The sequence below is a fragment of the Crocodylus porosus genome, unplaced genomic scaffold, assembly GCF_001723895.1.
Source record: "Crocodylus porosus isolate Cpor-Errol unplaced genomic scaffold, CroPor_comp1, whole genome shotgun sequence".
NCBI classification, from domain to species: Eukaryota; Metazoa; Chordata; order Crocodylia; family Crocodylidae; genus Crocodylus; species Crocodylus porosus.
This window is the reverse complement of record NW_017728943.1, coordinates 53,814,238-53,829,361: the sequence shown is the minus strand read 5'-3', so window position 1 is coordinate 53,829,361 and position 15,124 is coordinate 53,814,238. Positions and strand designations below refer to the sequence as shown.

At 40.6% G+C, this 15,124-nt stretch overlaps 1 protein-coding gene across 1 annotated transcript in view; it reads right to left on the bottom strand.

Moving 5' to 3' along the window:
- SRBD1 (S1 RNA binding domain 1) overlaps positions 1–14,905 on the bottom strand; it is a 207,194-nt gene extending 192,289 nt beyond the window's left edge. The window contains exons 1-6 of the mRNA XM_019548564.1: positions 14,850–14,905; positions 13,717–13,897; positions 11,633–11,995; positions 8,893–9,059; positions 8,651–8,768; positions 8,370–8,508 (exon numbers count right to left, since the gene is read on the bottom strand). Of these exons, the coding sequence (XP_019404109.1) occupies positions 8,370–8,508; positions 8,651–8,768; positions 8,893–9,059; positions 11,633–11,995; positions 13,717–13,897; positions 14,850–14,905 (1,024 nt within the window). The remainder of the gene's footprint in view (positions 1–8,369; positions 8,509–8,650; positions 8,769–8,892; positions 9,060–11,632; positions 11,996–13,716; positions 13,898–14,849) is intronic.
- Positions 14,906–15,124: the final 219 nt, after the last annotated feature.

Sequence of the window (15,124 nt, the reverse complement as noted above, 5' to 3'; positions counted from 1 at the left end):
TCCCTCCCTCACCCCTGGGGCCCTGATCTGCCCCTCCCCCCATACCTCTTCCCTCACAACAGACTTAACCGGACCCAGCTGCTCTCCATGCTGCCAGGCTGCACTCCTGGCCACCTGAATGCTAAACTGTGGCTGCACACATGCACAGAGCATTTATCAGCGGCATGATCAGCCATATCAGCCAAAAAAAGCAAATTACCAATACTGTCAATTTTTCTTATATCCATGAACAACGTGTGCCCCCAGAGGCTGGGGTGGGGCACGGCAACCACCCGCAGGCACTACCGATGGCACCAGCAGCTAGGGCAGTGGGGTGGCAAGTGGCAGCCACAAGCAGCAGTGGTGCTTCTTTCAGGGGCACACCACCAATCTCAGGGGGTGCACATGCACCTCCTAAACAACGCCAATGCTTGTATCAGTGCTGATCCAATATGAGACCAATGTATCAGTGCACCTCAAATGTTTACCAATAATTATACTTTCTGGCCAAGGCCCTAGACACCTGGGTTCCCTCTCCCCAACAGGGCCAGGGCCCCTGGATGCCTGGGTTCCCTCAGGAAACAGCAGGTTTCCCCTTGCAGGTGGACAGCATACTAACTTGCAAGGGGTCCTGTTTGCAGCTGCCAGGAGCAAGACACAGGGTGCCATGTGCACATGGCCAGAAATACAGCCAAGCAGCTTGGAGAACAAGCTCCCTGCAGGTAAGTCTGTGGAAGGGAAGGGGTGTGGGGGGTGCAGATTGAGCCCTCCACGGTGAGGGAGGGAGTGGGGCAGGGGCTGAAGGCATTGTCCAACCAGGGCAGTGCATTGGATGCAAGGCCAGGGGAAGGAGCAAGACAGAGCCATGGGCGGCTAGTCAGGGAGAGGCATGGGGGGCATGTGCCCCCCCAGATGTATGTATGGGGTGGATGTGGGCTACTTGCTGTGGGCTCAGAGCTCTCTGCTCTGCTGCATTTTCTTCAGGAGCCCTGCAATGGTTGTGTGCCCCCTGCATACCCGGAAGCAGTGGGAGAGGCAAGTTGTACCCCATGCTGCCGGGCAGGCAGGGGGTGCACAGCCAGTGCACCAGAAATCCCTGATGCAGCCCGCATCTACCCTTGCCCCACTCAGCTCTGCTCCACTTAAAAGCATCCCCATACTTAAAAATGGTGGTAGGGGAGCTTAAACTAAAGCTCACTGAATGAGCTTTAGTTCAAGCGCCCCCACCACCATTGTTAAGAACCAGGATACTGATAAATATGACACAAGAGGCTGCTGGAACGTGCTAAAAAAAATAAATAAATAAAAAATGGTTTATGTCAGTACTTTAAAATGCCTTCCATTATCACATCAGCATTGGCCAATATGGTTGGTTAATAATCGGTGCACCTCTACCTTTTTATAAATGTTATACATTTCAATATTGTAGAGGAGCAGGTTACAATATCTGCGTTAAGTTTGCCTATTTTCTTTATGCAATCTTCTTTATTTAAAGGATTTAACACTTCTAATAGTTTGAAGAAAGATTTTGAAAAGTGATGGACTACAGAAAAACATCATCTTTATTTTCTGGACACCTGCTGCTGAAATCACTGAACACTCAATCTGTAGAAAGCTTCATCTTCTCCTCCAGCCCCCTCCAATCACTCTTGACAGTAGGCCACAGAAAATTGAATTTTGGGCTGTCACAGAGAAAATGGTGACCCCAAATTTTTCCCTGCTCTGTGGACCAAGCTCTGAGCCAGGAACCAGGAGATTATGAAACTGATGTTCTCCTGTAAAACCCAGATTCTGGCTAATCTACTCTATGCCTATGTCAGAAAGTAGCAGTACATAGTGGCTCAAAATAAGGTGAAGGAACCTTGCAACAGGAAGAGTTAGGATTATTCATTCCCTCAACACATTACATCTCATCCTAGTGTCCATTAATTAGGAGGTGAGCATAAACCTCAAAACAAAGAAGTCTAGCATCTTTTCCAAAAATGTTGCTATCAATAATTAAAACAACTCTGAATATTCTTGATTTCAATCCATTGTGTTCAGTCCCCCTTTTAAATCTTGTTAAGTTCTTGGCCATAGGTTAATTCTGAGATAATTCCAAGGGTGGACCCAGTTACACCTCCCTTCAATTCCTCCTTCAGCCATTCATGGGATCCAAAGACCCTATCTTGCCAGAACCAGGATGCCCAACCCCTCTTCTTAAGCAAGGTGGGTGGCCAGTGGAACCTACCACATCCTTCTAGCCCCAGAAGCCCAGGGCCCAATACTGATTGCACTCCCCCAACTGCTCAAAATCCTAGATCTACTGTAAATTCACCACACCTGACAGCAGTGCCTTATGTGGGCTGTCTCCTTAACTATAAGCAATAGAGCCAGGCTTGCACAGCACTGTGGGAGGGTTAACTGGCCCTAACACTTAGCAGTACTAATAAGTCTGCCCAATGTACCATATGTATCCAGAGTTGCTTCCTCTCGTCTTTGTCCCGTCTCAGATAAAAATAATCCTAACATGTTCAAACGATCTTCTTACAAGTGTTTTTCCAGGCAGTATCATTCTCATATGATTCTGAACCCTGCATACTCTTACCCTGCCATATTTTTGCAATATCCTACAATATCGAGAGACTAATAAAGCAGTTTTCCAAATGAGGCAACACCAGAAATATATACAAAATGTATTAGAACATCTTTGCGTTATTCACCATCCCATTCTTCATGCAGTGAACCATCCTACTTGGGCAATTCTAGCAAAAACCTTTCAGCAAAGCCTCTACTGAGCTATCTGCAATATGACCCTGATCCTCTTCTTGAACAGATACCATTAAGTTAGAACCCTGCAAAGTGCACAAATGGCTTAAATTTGTCCAGTGTACATCTTTTGCAGTTAATGATGCAGAATTTCATTGTCCATCGTGTTGCTCTTTTACCTAGCTCATTCAGCGCTCTCACATTTCTCAGTCTGCTCTGGTTTTGGCTTATCTCATCTTGTGTCTTCTATAAATTTTACTACTTCACCCCTTTCCCAATCCGTAATATATTTAACAACGAACCTCACAGAGAACTTTTGAAGCAACCTGCAATTAACCTTTTGTCATAACAGTGATCATATGATCCTACTCTTCGCTTGTCTCCTAGCTAGCTTTTGATCCAAAAAAAATACACTTTGTTTCTTATTATATGACTAGTTAGCTTCTCCAGTAGCCTTCTGAAAAAATATGTACCTTGTCAAGGCCCTTAAAAAAGGCTAAATGAATTACGTCAACTGGTTCTCTTTTATCTACTACTTTACTGCCACGTTCAAAGAATTCTAAAAGATCAATGAGACATGATTTTCCTTCACAAAAATTATGCTGGCCAGAACTTGTCAGATGCAAATGTTTTGTTATTCAATTTTTAATTACCATTTCAACCAATTTATGAGGACAGATTTAAGGCTTTCAGAGTCTGTAATTCCCTGGATCACCCCAGAACCTGTTTTTTAAAATACAGACACAATGTTTACTACTTTCCAATCCTCTGGAATAGTTTTAAGAAGAGGCTGCATATTTCTGTTACCTTCATACTTCAGCTTCTGTAAAATTACTGGACTTCCTGGTAAGTTTATGCTTTGCAAATTATCACTTTCCTCCTCGCATACATCGTGACATCTCAATCTCTGGAAGTACCTCAACTTTATTATTATTAAAAGACAACATCTGAGAGAGGATTCCCCTTAGATTCTCAGAGGTGAAGACTGATGCAAAGAGAACACTTAGCTTCTTATGAATGTATTCATCTTCCTGAACTGTTCCTTTTGACTGCCAGCAGACTCCTTATTTCACCAGTTTCCTGCTTCAGTTATGCTTCAGGAGTTCTAGACCTGCTTCTTAACCAACTGTTCTTCACAACTAAGTAAGGTTTCATATCCCACTTAGGGCAAACAACATCCAGAGTCTCCAAATCTCTACTTAACTGAAAGGCGTCTCAAACAACCTGCCAAAGTTATGTACCTGTCTATACTAACTATAGAACAGGACAGTTTATGCATATGTAATTTACTGGGTGCATCTACACATTCATTAGTGTGACTTTGCTACTACACATTAAGTTTAGTACCTCTAATATGAGGTACTAGATAAAGGCACAGTAGCTGCACTAATGCGCAGTAGCAAAGGTAAACTTTTTTGTGACACTTAATGCACAGTTGACTAATTCTACTGCGCACTAGCACGGTTTTGCTGTGACATGCTAATGCACAGTATAACAGTCCATTGTGCATAAAGGCATCTTGTGTAGATGTGCCCACTGTTATTTTACAAATCTTCTCTCTAGTTATTGGTATGTTGAAAGTAACAGACTAACTCCAGCAACAGTTATTGAAATCTATTCTTTTACCTGATGTGTTGGACATATACCCTACCATAGAAAAGTTTTACAATTTAAACCCTGCTTCTGACAAATGGAATGGTACATTATACATAAGCTGCAAACAGATGTCACATTTGTCCCAGAATGAACCATTTTATCCCAGGACAGAAAACAATCATTCAGACATCCATGCTCACTGTCCTGGGATAAATCTTAAAAGAACCTAGTTTACCCTAGGACATTTGGACAGTTATCCAAAGACTGCAGAAAAGCATCAGTTCATTACGTCATCCACTAAACTTCGATTAGAAGGGTGATGTATGCACATGCTAACCCTGGGATATTTCTGTTCCGGGACAAACACAGGCACAGCTTGTCCAGGGAAAAATGCAACAGCTGTTCCTAGCATCACACATATAAATGTGTCCTTGCCTTTTTTTTGTTTTATCTTTGAAAAATAAAATCCAGGGATACATAAAAGAAAGAAAGATTAAAATGATATTACTGAAGTGTAAATACTCCAGAATTATAGCTGCCAGTGCAATCATAATACTATATCAGTGATTCTCAATTATGGTGCCAGGAGATCCCTTTGAAGGCACTGTGTCCCCTGATTTCTGCCTGAGGAGATGCACACTTTCCCCCCTGCATCCAGCACCTTGCACCCACCCCAGCTACCCACTGGTGTCTGTGGCTGCTTCTATGAGGCCTGCTGCTGCTGCTACCCACCCCCACACCAAACCTTGTGCTGATTGTCCTTATACTTTGTTGTGTGTGGATTTTGCAATATAGAAGTAAGGCCATTTCTTTTACCTTTAACCTCAATACATAGAAGCGGACACAGCACATACTAGACGAGTGAGAAGAGAAGTGCTGTGTAAAGGGTTACTGATAAGATATGAAACTAGCTGAATCCGGTCAACACAGGAGCCTCGTCAACAGAGAAACTTTGAAAGCAGTACAAAAATTGTTTTCTTTCAAGCAGACTACTTGGCAAGAATATATAAAACATGCAGTCACGAGAGTTAAACGTCAGTGTTCACGCGCACAGTGCTACCTGATTGGATAGAATAGCAGTTTAGTTAGTAAATGATTGGGTATTCTTACGAGCATGAGCTAATCACGAACTAATGCTGACGTACTAACTAGGTATAAAATAGTATCGTAACTGGTAGGCGGGGTCCCTCCTCAGAGGCACCTCGCTGCAGCGAATAAAGATTCTGTATCTGACTTTGGATACTTGCTCTGCGTAATCATTGCCCCAGCCTAGAGTGAACTGCACATGGCTTTAAGAGCGTAATTCGTAACAACTTCCAGAAATGTAGTGGCTGGGTTCATGGATGTGAGGCCGGTCAAGCTTTGCAGCCTGGCTCATCCCCTCTGCTGCTCCCATGATGCAGTGCTGGCAGGAAGGGCCGTGCGGATGGCCACTGGCATGGAAGACCCCACAGCAACAGCCTCAGTGGTAGAGGATGCCCCCTCCAGTACAGACCAGAGGCAGGGAGGAGGTAAACACAGCGGAAAGAACAAGGCATGGCAGGGTTAAGCTGCATCTCCGCTACATCTACCTAGCACTAACTAGGTGTACAGTTTTCAACCTTTTTAGCCTCAAGGAAGCCCTCCATATCTTTTCTGAATTTAGATTCTAGTTCAGCAATTCTCAGTTGGGGTGCGACAAAAGTCAAAAAAGTTATGGGGGGGTGCCTTGAGGCTAAAAAGGTTGAGAACCACTGTTCTATACCCTTCTCCATAAGGTATTACAACATAGGCTCTAACTTTGCCAGATGTTGTATTTTTTTCCTGTCACAGTTGTTCAGTGAATGCATGTGAAGAACTGTCAGCTGGTGGCACGTACTCTCAATTTGGTAAAGAGGCTGAAAAGTTCTAATACGATATTGGGCAAATTGATTGAACCAAAAATCTTGGCAAACAGCACTAATTGCACATGCTTCACTTCTGAACACCAAACTGACAAACTTGTAGCCTCATTTTAAGAAGTGCTAAGCACCTGCAAATCATGAAAGCAACAAGAGCTGAGAGTGCTTAACAATTCTAATAAAACAGTGCAATCTGGAGGAAGAAACCCAGGGCTGACAGTCAAACTTACTGATTTTTAATCCTAGTTCTGCCACAGGTGCTCTGTTGCAGAGGTTCCAACCACCAGGCCGTGAAAGGTTGGCTGCCAGGTTGTGGCACAAGCCCCCTGCTCAGACCCCCGTCTGTCTGCCTAGGTGAACGGCTTCCACTGCCGGCAGTCACATGCGGGGTTAAAGCCGGGTGGAGGGGCAGCCCCGGAAGGGAAGCAGCCAGCTCTGTGCACCCCATCCCACTCCCATGATGTTCTGCAGTATAAAAAAGGTTGGGAACCACTGCTCTATTGCATTATCCCTGTTTCATTTTTTTTTTTTTTTTGTTTCAGTGTCCCCTGTTCAATTTCTTTAGAGTTTCAAATGTCCAAAGAGCTATTAAAGAAAAAAGTTAGTTTTTTCAAACTGGGCACCAATCATTTATGCCCGTGGGATACTCAGATAGTACAGAGACAGATCAAATGCATGAGGAAGCAAGCCATTTCATATCCAGAACTGGGACTGAACACAATAAGTAAAGGAAAAGACCATACTCTGAATGGAGGTTAGACAGCTAATGAATAGCTATCAGCCAGTGAGGAAGGTGGTATGTTAAAAATAGTATACAATACTGTAAATAATAATTATATTATAGTGAATATGCAAAAAAGGGCAAAAAGAATTAAGTATACCATGAACTTAAATTCTGGCATTTCCTAACTTTCAAATCCTTGACTACGTAATCTGACCCACATTCTTTGAATATAAGGGTTGATCCTTTTGTTTTCTTTTATCTTGTTTGTTGGCATATAGCATATTGCTGTTAGCTTAAAAATACTGAGAACTTAAAAACCAAGGATAATAATTTCCTATTAGAGCTTTTTGCAAAACTAGGAGTTTACTCATATGAAAAATTCTTCTTTTTTATACTGCAGGCAGGCTGTCAACTTAGCTACCAAAACAAGGACAGAAAATGTTGCCAAATTTCTTTCTGTATGTACTGTTTCATATGCTTCAAGGTCTTTTATGATGAAAAGCATTACAAAAATGTAAGATGAGATATATATCATTTCTAGCACAGTAGTGAAGACAGGTTAATTCATTCCAAATATTAAAATGGATATGATACAAGCAACTGCAATAAGCAGACCTTCTAGAATACAGGCATTGGTATTTCAAAGAATTCATCTCAACAGTCATTATGAACTCGCCCCTTTTGGTTCTAAACACTCTGGTGTCATAAATAACTATCTGGGGAGAGTTCACAGAGCAATATTTGAAATATATTAGTTTATGAACTTTTAAGGCATTCTAAAATATGAGAGATACATAACCAGGAATTTTGCCAACTGATCCACAGTGCTAACCTGGAACCATCTGAACTAACTCATTTTGTTTGCATTAGTTTTATGAATATTATTCCTACTGTGGAAAAAACAGGAACAAGCCTCAAAGTCAGCATTTGTATGATAAAATGCAAAACAAAAAAAAAATACAAAACAAAAGTAGAAATGGGAGGGGAAGGAAGGTGAAAGCTTTGTTAACTCCCAGCAAAAGTCTGCAACAACCTTCCTAATTTATTGTCAGACATTGCCCCCTACAGATTCACTCATAATTGCATTTTAAAAGAGAGAAGTATTTCTGCAATATATAAAAGTATCTGCTCTAATACTGGAAATTACCTATTCTTCAACAGTACGCATGCTTTCATCCAAAAATGAAAGGCCTCCCTCCCACTCATTGCTAAGTCCCAGTCTTTTCCATTAAACCCCTTACTAAGTGAAAGGATAGGCAAGACAAGACATTGACAGAATATCTCATTTAGATGTTTCCACAACATCCACTGTTGAAACAACTAAGCAATGTGGGACCATCACATTAACATTCAACTGCACAGAGACAGCTAATAAACAAAAGCTATCTTTCTTTAAGGTATACTCTAAATCCCACTACTGTACACAGGAATTGAGTGCTTACCTTTAACATTAGATCTGACGTAAGAAAACAGGTTGAGCTCTCCTGGGTTTTCAATGAGAGAAATAGCAGCGGGTTCTAATCCCAGCTGTTTAGCCCTTTGGGCTTTAGTGCCCTTGCTTCCAGTTTTATATGGTGCATACTGAAAAAGGAAGTTATAAAGCACACTGTTAGAGGCAGAGGTGATATTTTAGTAAGCTTGTTAACATTTCTTGTGACATGATCTTTAATTATATAAGGTAAAGAATTACTGATACAACTCAAAAAAAGATTACCACACTAACCACATGGTCTAATTCTTCCAAAGTTCTGCAGTTCAATAAGGCTGTTAACAGACTTCCTGATAGCTTTCCTTCTTTCTTTAACTTCTGTATTGTCCCATGCGTCTTTTTCGCAACGGTACTAAAACACAAGGGTTTTAGGTTAACACAATCATATTTCAAATTGGATTCAAAATGTTACTGCTAATTGTGGCCCAGTCTGTTGGACAGATGCACATAAACAAAGCTCCTTTTATTTTACTTACCGAAGTTCTTCCAGTGTTTGCTGTACTTCTCGCAATGCATCAGCTTCCAGATTATTAATTAGTTCTTTTCGGTACCGTGCAATGAAAGGGATTGTGTTTTCATCATTAAAAAGGCGAATTATATTCGCACATACCCACGGTTCAACGTTTGTCCTTTCTGCCAAGGCCTGCCACAAGCAAACATAACCGTTTGTTAAGCTAGCAGGTTTACTATACTGGTTCTCTCCTTTTTAGGCTCAAGGCACCCCATGTCAGACTCAAGACACCCACCAGAAAATCCAGGTCTTAGATTTCACTCACTTCTTGACTATGAAAAATAAAGCAATTCTTCTTTTGCAAAGAACTCAGAAAGCCCACAGGAAACTCTGTTTTTTACGCTATGGTATCCTCACTGAAATCCCTGGGTTTATCTTGTGAATCACATATAGGTGTTTGCACACCTAACAATGCTAATATTGTGCAATACCTTTAGAAGAATCTCAATGCACCCTGGTTGAGAATCACTGGGTTAGTGATACTTTAGTCTCATACCTACCCTTACCTGATATCTCCTTAAATATGTCGTGGCCACAGTTCTGTTCAACTAAATCAGTACTTAGTGGTCATCTCACACTGTGGTTTCTGTGATGTGGCTTTGTTGGCCAGAGTTCACATCCCAGTACACAAAAGCCACCACTGTAACTAGCACCATTGTTGTCAGTCTCAGTAGAAGTAAACACCTGAATGGAACAGTGGTTCTCAACCTTTTTTGTACCAGGACCTATTTGTAAACATCAATGGCCAGTCCCGACCCCGTGCCCTTCACTCTCAACCCACAGCCCCCCAGTGTGTGGGGCACAGGGTGGGTGTGTGGGGCAGGGAGGGGCCCAAGCAGCCCCTTGAAGGCTAGAACTCTGCCAGCCTGTAAGGGAAAACCCACGGTGTCCCACGTTTTTTTTCTTTAAAGAAGAATCCATTTTTAAAGTTTGTTGATAGACTTTTAAAGTTTGTTCGTGACCCTTTCATATATTCTTGTGACCCACTTCTGGGTCATAGAATCATAGAAAGTTAGGGTTCGAAGGGACCTCAGGAGGTCATCTAGTCCACCCCCCTGCTCAAATGGCCAGGGCCATTCCCAACTACATCATCCCAGCCAAGTCACAACCCAGTCACAATGCCCTGCAATATCCTCAGCTTTAGAGACAGTGCTGGTGAAGGTCCATTAATGAGGTAGTATAAGAAAGCTTGCACTGCCCCTACTGTGACTGAATGGGCTGCCTGTATAAACTGAAGACTTCAGTCTCCAGGTCTTTTTACAAGAATTAAAATGGAACGAAAGCAAGAAAAGTTATCTGTTCTGAATAAAATTGGCATTTTAATTCTGCTAGAGCAATTTTAATGTAGAATGAGATCCATCCTATTTTCACCACAAACTTCTGGGATTTTTTTTTTTAAATACCATTGTGGAATTCTTATTTTAAAAACACCAAAAACAGAATATGCACACAAAATTGTCCACTGTGAACCAAAGTGGTTTTAATGGAGACTTCAGTTTAACTTAGTCTCAGTAATTAAATTTAGGTAAAATTCCCATTGTGCCTTAAGTCCTGCTTTATACATTTTTGGTACAATTATAACCATTTCATTTACAGTTATGTGGGGGGGGGGAGAGCGGGTTGTTTTTTTTTTACCAGTATGATGGTGCAACATCTAATGTAAAGGTTCCCAATACTAATAAAGCCTACTATCATATAAAAAGGAGATTAAGCTATAGCGGTATAAAGAAACCTTTATCCTAGTATAACTGCACTCATGTTATGGTTGTTCTGCTTTAATTATTCAAGTAATTAAAATGGCTCAAATTGTGTGCTTACAAGTCCTAAGTGACTTAGGTACCATTGAAATGTTTATGCTTAGTGAATAAAAATAAAAGAGCTTATGTACATGCCTGTGATAATGCAAATTATATGAGAAGTAACACTTCTTAGGCTACACAAATCGTACCTTACTGAACAGCTAGCTTTGGTCAACAAAATAGGATATACTTAAAATCTGAATAATACACAGGGATATAGGACAGCTTCAATATGTTTACCACTTATATTTGCAAGAATACCTTCCCTTTGAAATCCAGCAGATTTTCAACGAAGTCAAGGCCAGCAATACTTTTATAGTCCATTTTTTTAAAATATAGTAATAAACTGGATATTTCCAGTTAATTAAGCTGTAATGTGCTACCTTATTTCCCCCACTGCTCCAAACCAAATCTAACCTCCTAGAACAAGGGGATTTCTAGCAACATATTTATTTAAATTATTATAATGAGACTTCAAAGTGAATCTACCAAGATGAAAGTTGACATCTTCTCCTTGATTAGCTTTACTGTTTCAAGAAAATCTGCAAACAACCTCTACTCTGATGGTACTGTGCATTGACGTACACTATGGCGTCACATTCTAAAAACAATTTGTTTCTCCTACTTAAAGTTTAAATCCTGGCACTCATGATGATGCCTGGAGAGTCTTCCTATGCCTGAAAAAGGGGTGTTTGTGCCCAAAAGCTTGCAAAGTACAATTTTCCAAATATTTAGTTGGTCTAATAAAAGATACTGCATTTACCCAAAGAATCTTGTCTGCCTATGTTACTCTCCAGAGCTCCAGCTAAAATAACTAAGTTGTCCTGCTGTATTTCTACTTATGTTTTGTAAGCTATGGTATGACTTTGCTCAGCTACCATTAAGGAAAAATAAGAGATTGGATACCTGCACTATGTCCCAATTCATTTCTAATTCCTCTTTCACTTTGGTGCTTCCATGATGTTTTACTGGATTTCCTTGAGGACATGTTGCTGATTTTATCCTTTTTAAAGGTGGTTCATCAAATGCGAAGTCTTCTTCAGATTCCTCCTTCTTCACTTCAGTTCCCAGAGGAGCACTTGTTGAGGGTGTTTCATCACTCTCTAAGTTGCTTATGCTTGTTTTCTGAACTGAATTAATTTTTGCTCCCATAGGCACTTTTCGATTTTTAGTTGCCGTTTTCTGTTTGGTGGGTCTGTCTTCTTTAGGCTGTAAAAGCTGCAATCCTCCTTTACTGTCTTCACCAGCACCAATAGGCAAAGATAAATCCTGGAATATAAATCATCAAAATATGTTAAGCACTGAATACCATGAACTAATCCTCTAGCAACATTTCCACTATAGTATAAAGGCTCTACAATATAGGACTTGATTATAGACATTATCTTTTCAAGTTTTGGCACTGCTTTTTGAGGTGCTTAGAGACATAATTGGTGCTCAGTACACTGTTAAATCAGGACTTTAATTATAGGGGAAGCTGTCTTTTGCCTAGTAGAAATGGGCTCTAAAATGTTAAATAAAAGGTTCCTGGAAATATTTTAAACTGGCTCCTTAAAATAGGTTGCTGGCTACAGGAGACCATCCTTAAAATACATGTTTCATTGCATACTTTATGCATGCATCTACACATGTGCTTTATTGCACATTAATTAATTTAATTAGCTTTAGTTAAGGGTAAGAATCTATACGTGGGCCAGTATTAGGACACAATAAATTAATTAACTCCTCTGTAAGATAGTACTGTTGGGGACAGTACTTTTACGGCAGAGTCATTAAGTGTGATTAAACGCATGTGTAGACAGTGACCGCTTGACGCAAATTGCACCCAGTCAACCCAGCTAGGCAGGGGCCCAACACCTAGCTCCTGCCTAGCTGAGTTGACCTCTGCTGCCCAACACTGCCACCCAGAGCTCAGGGTTGACCTCCCGTGCCTCCTGGCAGCCCAGAGCTACTCTACCCTGGCTCAAATTACTGAGCCCAGGAGAAGTTGAGTCTGGCTCAAACTGCTCCGGAGTTTATCGTATTATGTTAATTTCACATGTAGATGCACCCAATATGTGCAAATTTGTTTTGTTTGTTTGAATATAACACAAGACTACCTGGGAAAGGCAGTGCTCTATCTGACTGAACGTGGAATCAGCCCAACCCTGCTGAGCTCCAGTTCCTTCCCTGCCATTAAGCTGTGTATACAAGTCACAGCTTCCTGGTATCTGAGTCTTTTTTCCATTAAAGCTCTTCTTGCCAATCCAAGAATAGATTTCTCAGAGGTTGACAACCACAGAAATGCATGGCGTTCCACACAGCATGGGATATTTTCTTGGTCAAGCATTCTTGAGCACCTAAACCTTGCATGGAGTGTCGGCTGCCATAACAAAACCCATTCCCACATTCTCTCCCAAATCTGAGCATTTTTGTGATATGGCACGGAACTTTAGCAGAGATAAATAAACAGGTTCATTAAAAAAAAAAACTTTAGTCTTAATGGCTATAAATTCAAAAGTGCTGATCACATTCAAGTCTCAATATTATCAATGAAATCTAAGAGTGCTCAGCAATGCTGAACAAGTCATAAATAAATAAATAAATGCAAATTTAAAATCTCTGGTCAAAGTTCTCAGACTTGACTACCTAAAATTAGGTCACTAAATGCCTAGAAAAAGCAAACTTACGATGAATCCTGAGCATGCACTGCTCAAAGCAATGTCAATGGAATCTTTGAGTGCTCAGATCCTATGTCTACACTGTATATTACAGTGTAGCTCCTCACAAGTTGATCTACCATACTTCTTAGACATAGCTAGATTGCTCTAGGTACCAGAGCTACCTTGAAAATCTCAGCTTGCAGCAGAGGCATACTCTAATCAGGTCAATTATTATAGTGTCTAAATGCATCTTTTCCATGCCAAAATTTAGCAGTCTTGAGTTGGAAAATTCTGACCCATTATTTAACATCTACAAAAGAGGCACATATCCTAGTTAGAGATACCTACTGGATCCCCCTTTACTGCTGTCTTCTTGGTCCTTTTCCTAACTGCAGTTGACCGTGGAGCAGCAACTTTTTTAGGTTTTGATTCATTTGTCTTTGGCAGCCTAGGTTTCCTTGCAGTTTTGCTTTTTGGTTCCCATTCCTCCTCTTCATCTTCCTCCTCCTCCTCCTCTGATTCAGAGTTACTGAAACACAAACAATCATCACTTGCCAGGGAAAAAGAAAGATTGCTTGAGAAATGGTGACTATTTTCTGATCAAAAGGGAAGTTGGCAGCAAAAATATGACTGAAGTACTAAAGCTAAAGCAGTTCTGCTACATTTGTATTTTTCCTGGCTTGTCCACAAATACCTATTTGAATTTAACAGCTGCTGTCCTGAAAACCTCACGTTTAGAGCAGTTTCAAAAGGGAAATGTATCTACAACCAGAGGCTGGAATACAGAACAGGGTCTAGAGCTACCCACAGGGAGACTTCTAGCCTTCCTGAAACTATGCACTGGGAAGTATACAAAGTTAATTCTGATTTGAGGACTTTGACAAACTTGTAAAAAAAACAAGTATAGAAGGAACTACAAGAGGTCACCTCCTCCAACTGCCTGTTCAATCCAGGGCTACCCTGTTGTAAACTACACCACACAAACATTCAGCTAACATACTTAAAAACTTCCAACACCAGAAATTGCACAATCTCTCTCTGTCAGCTGTTCCAGAGTTTAGCCACATTTGTCAGAAAGTTCCTCCTAATATCCAAGCTATATCTTCCTCCTTGCAATATAAGCCCATTCAGTGTCCCCATGGAGACAGAAAACGGATTGTCCTCCTCTTTATAATTTCCCTTGTAAAAAAGACTGTCATTAAATCAACCCTCAGTCTTCTTGGAGTATTTCCTTCAGTCATCTATAAGAATGCCTTGCTGAACTCAAGGTATATTGCCTGCACTATTCTTCCTATATCCACAAAGTCCATCACTTTGTCACAGAAGGATATGGTTAGGTTATAACCATCCATCAATCCATCACAATATTTCAGTTATGTGAACTGTCCCACAAAGTTTTAGTTATCACATTTAGATGATGATTGTGTGTGCCTATTAAAGCCTCCTGTTCTAGTACTCACCATATTTATTCCATATAGTACATAAGCATCATTGACATATTTGCTAGTTTAGTAGTTCGGTCTTTACTTTCACCCATTTTCACCATTTGTTACTGTTGTTCTGTGTGCTAAGTGTTGTTTTACTTTGTAAATTAACGTCTCAAAATTTTTCATGCTAACCCTTTTCCCTCCTCTGACTGAAACCACAAAAGCACCACTTCAAACTCAACGTAAATTATAGCAAATACTCATTATTTAAACCAAAAAAGTCTGTAATAAATATAATGCATATCAAAAAGGATTAGAACAGAAAAGTA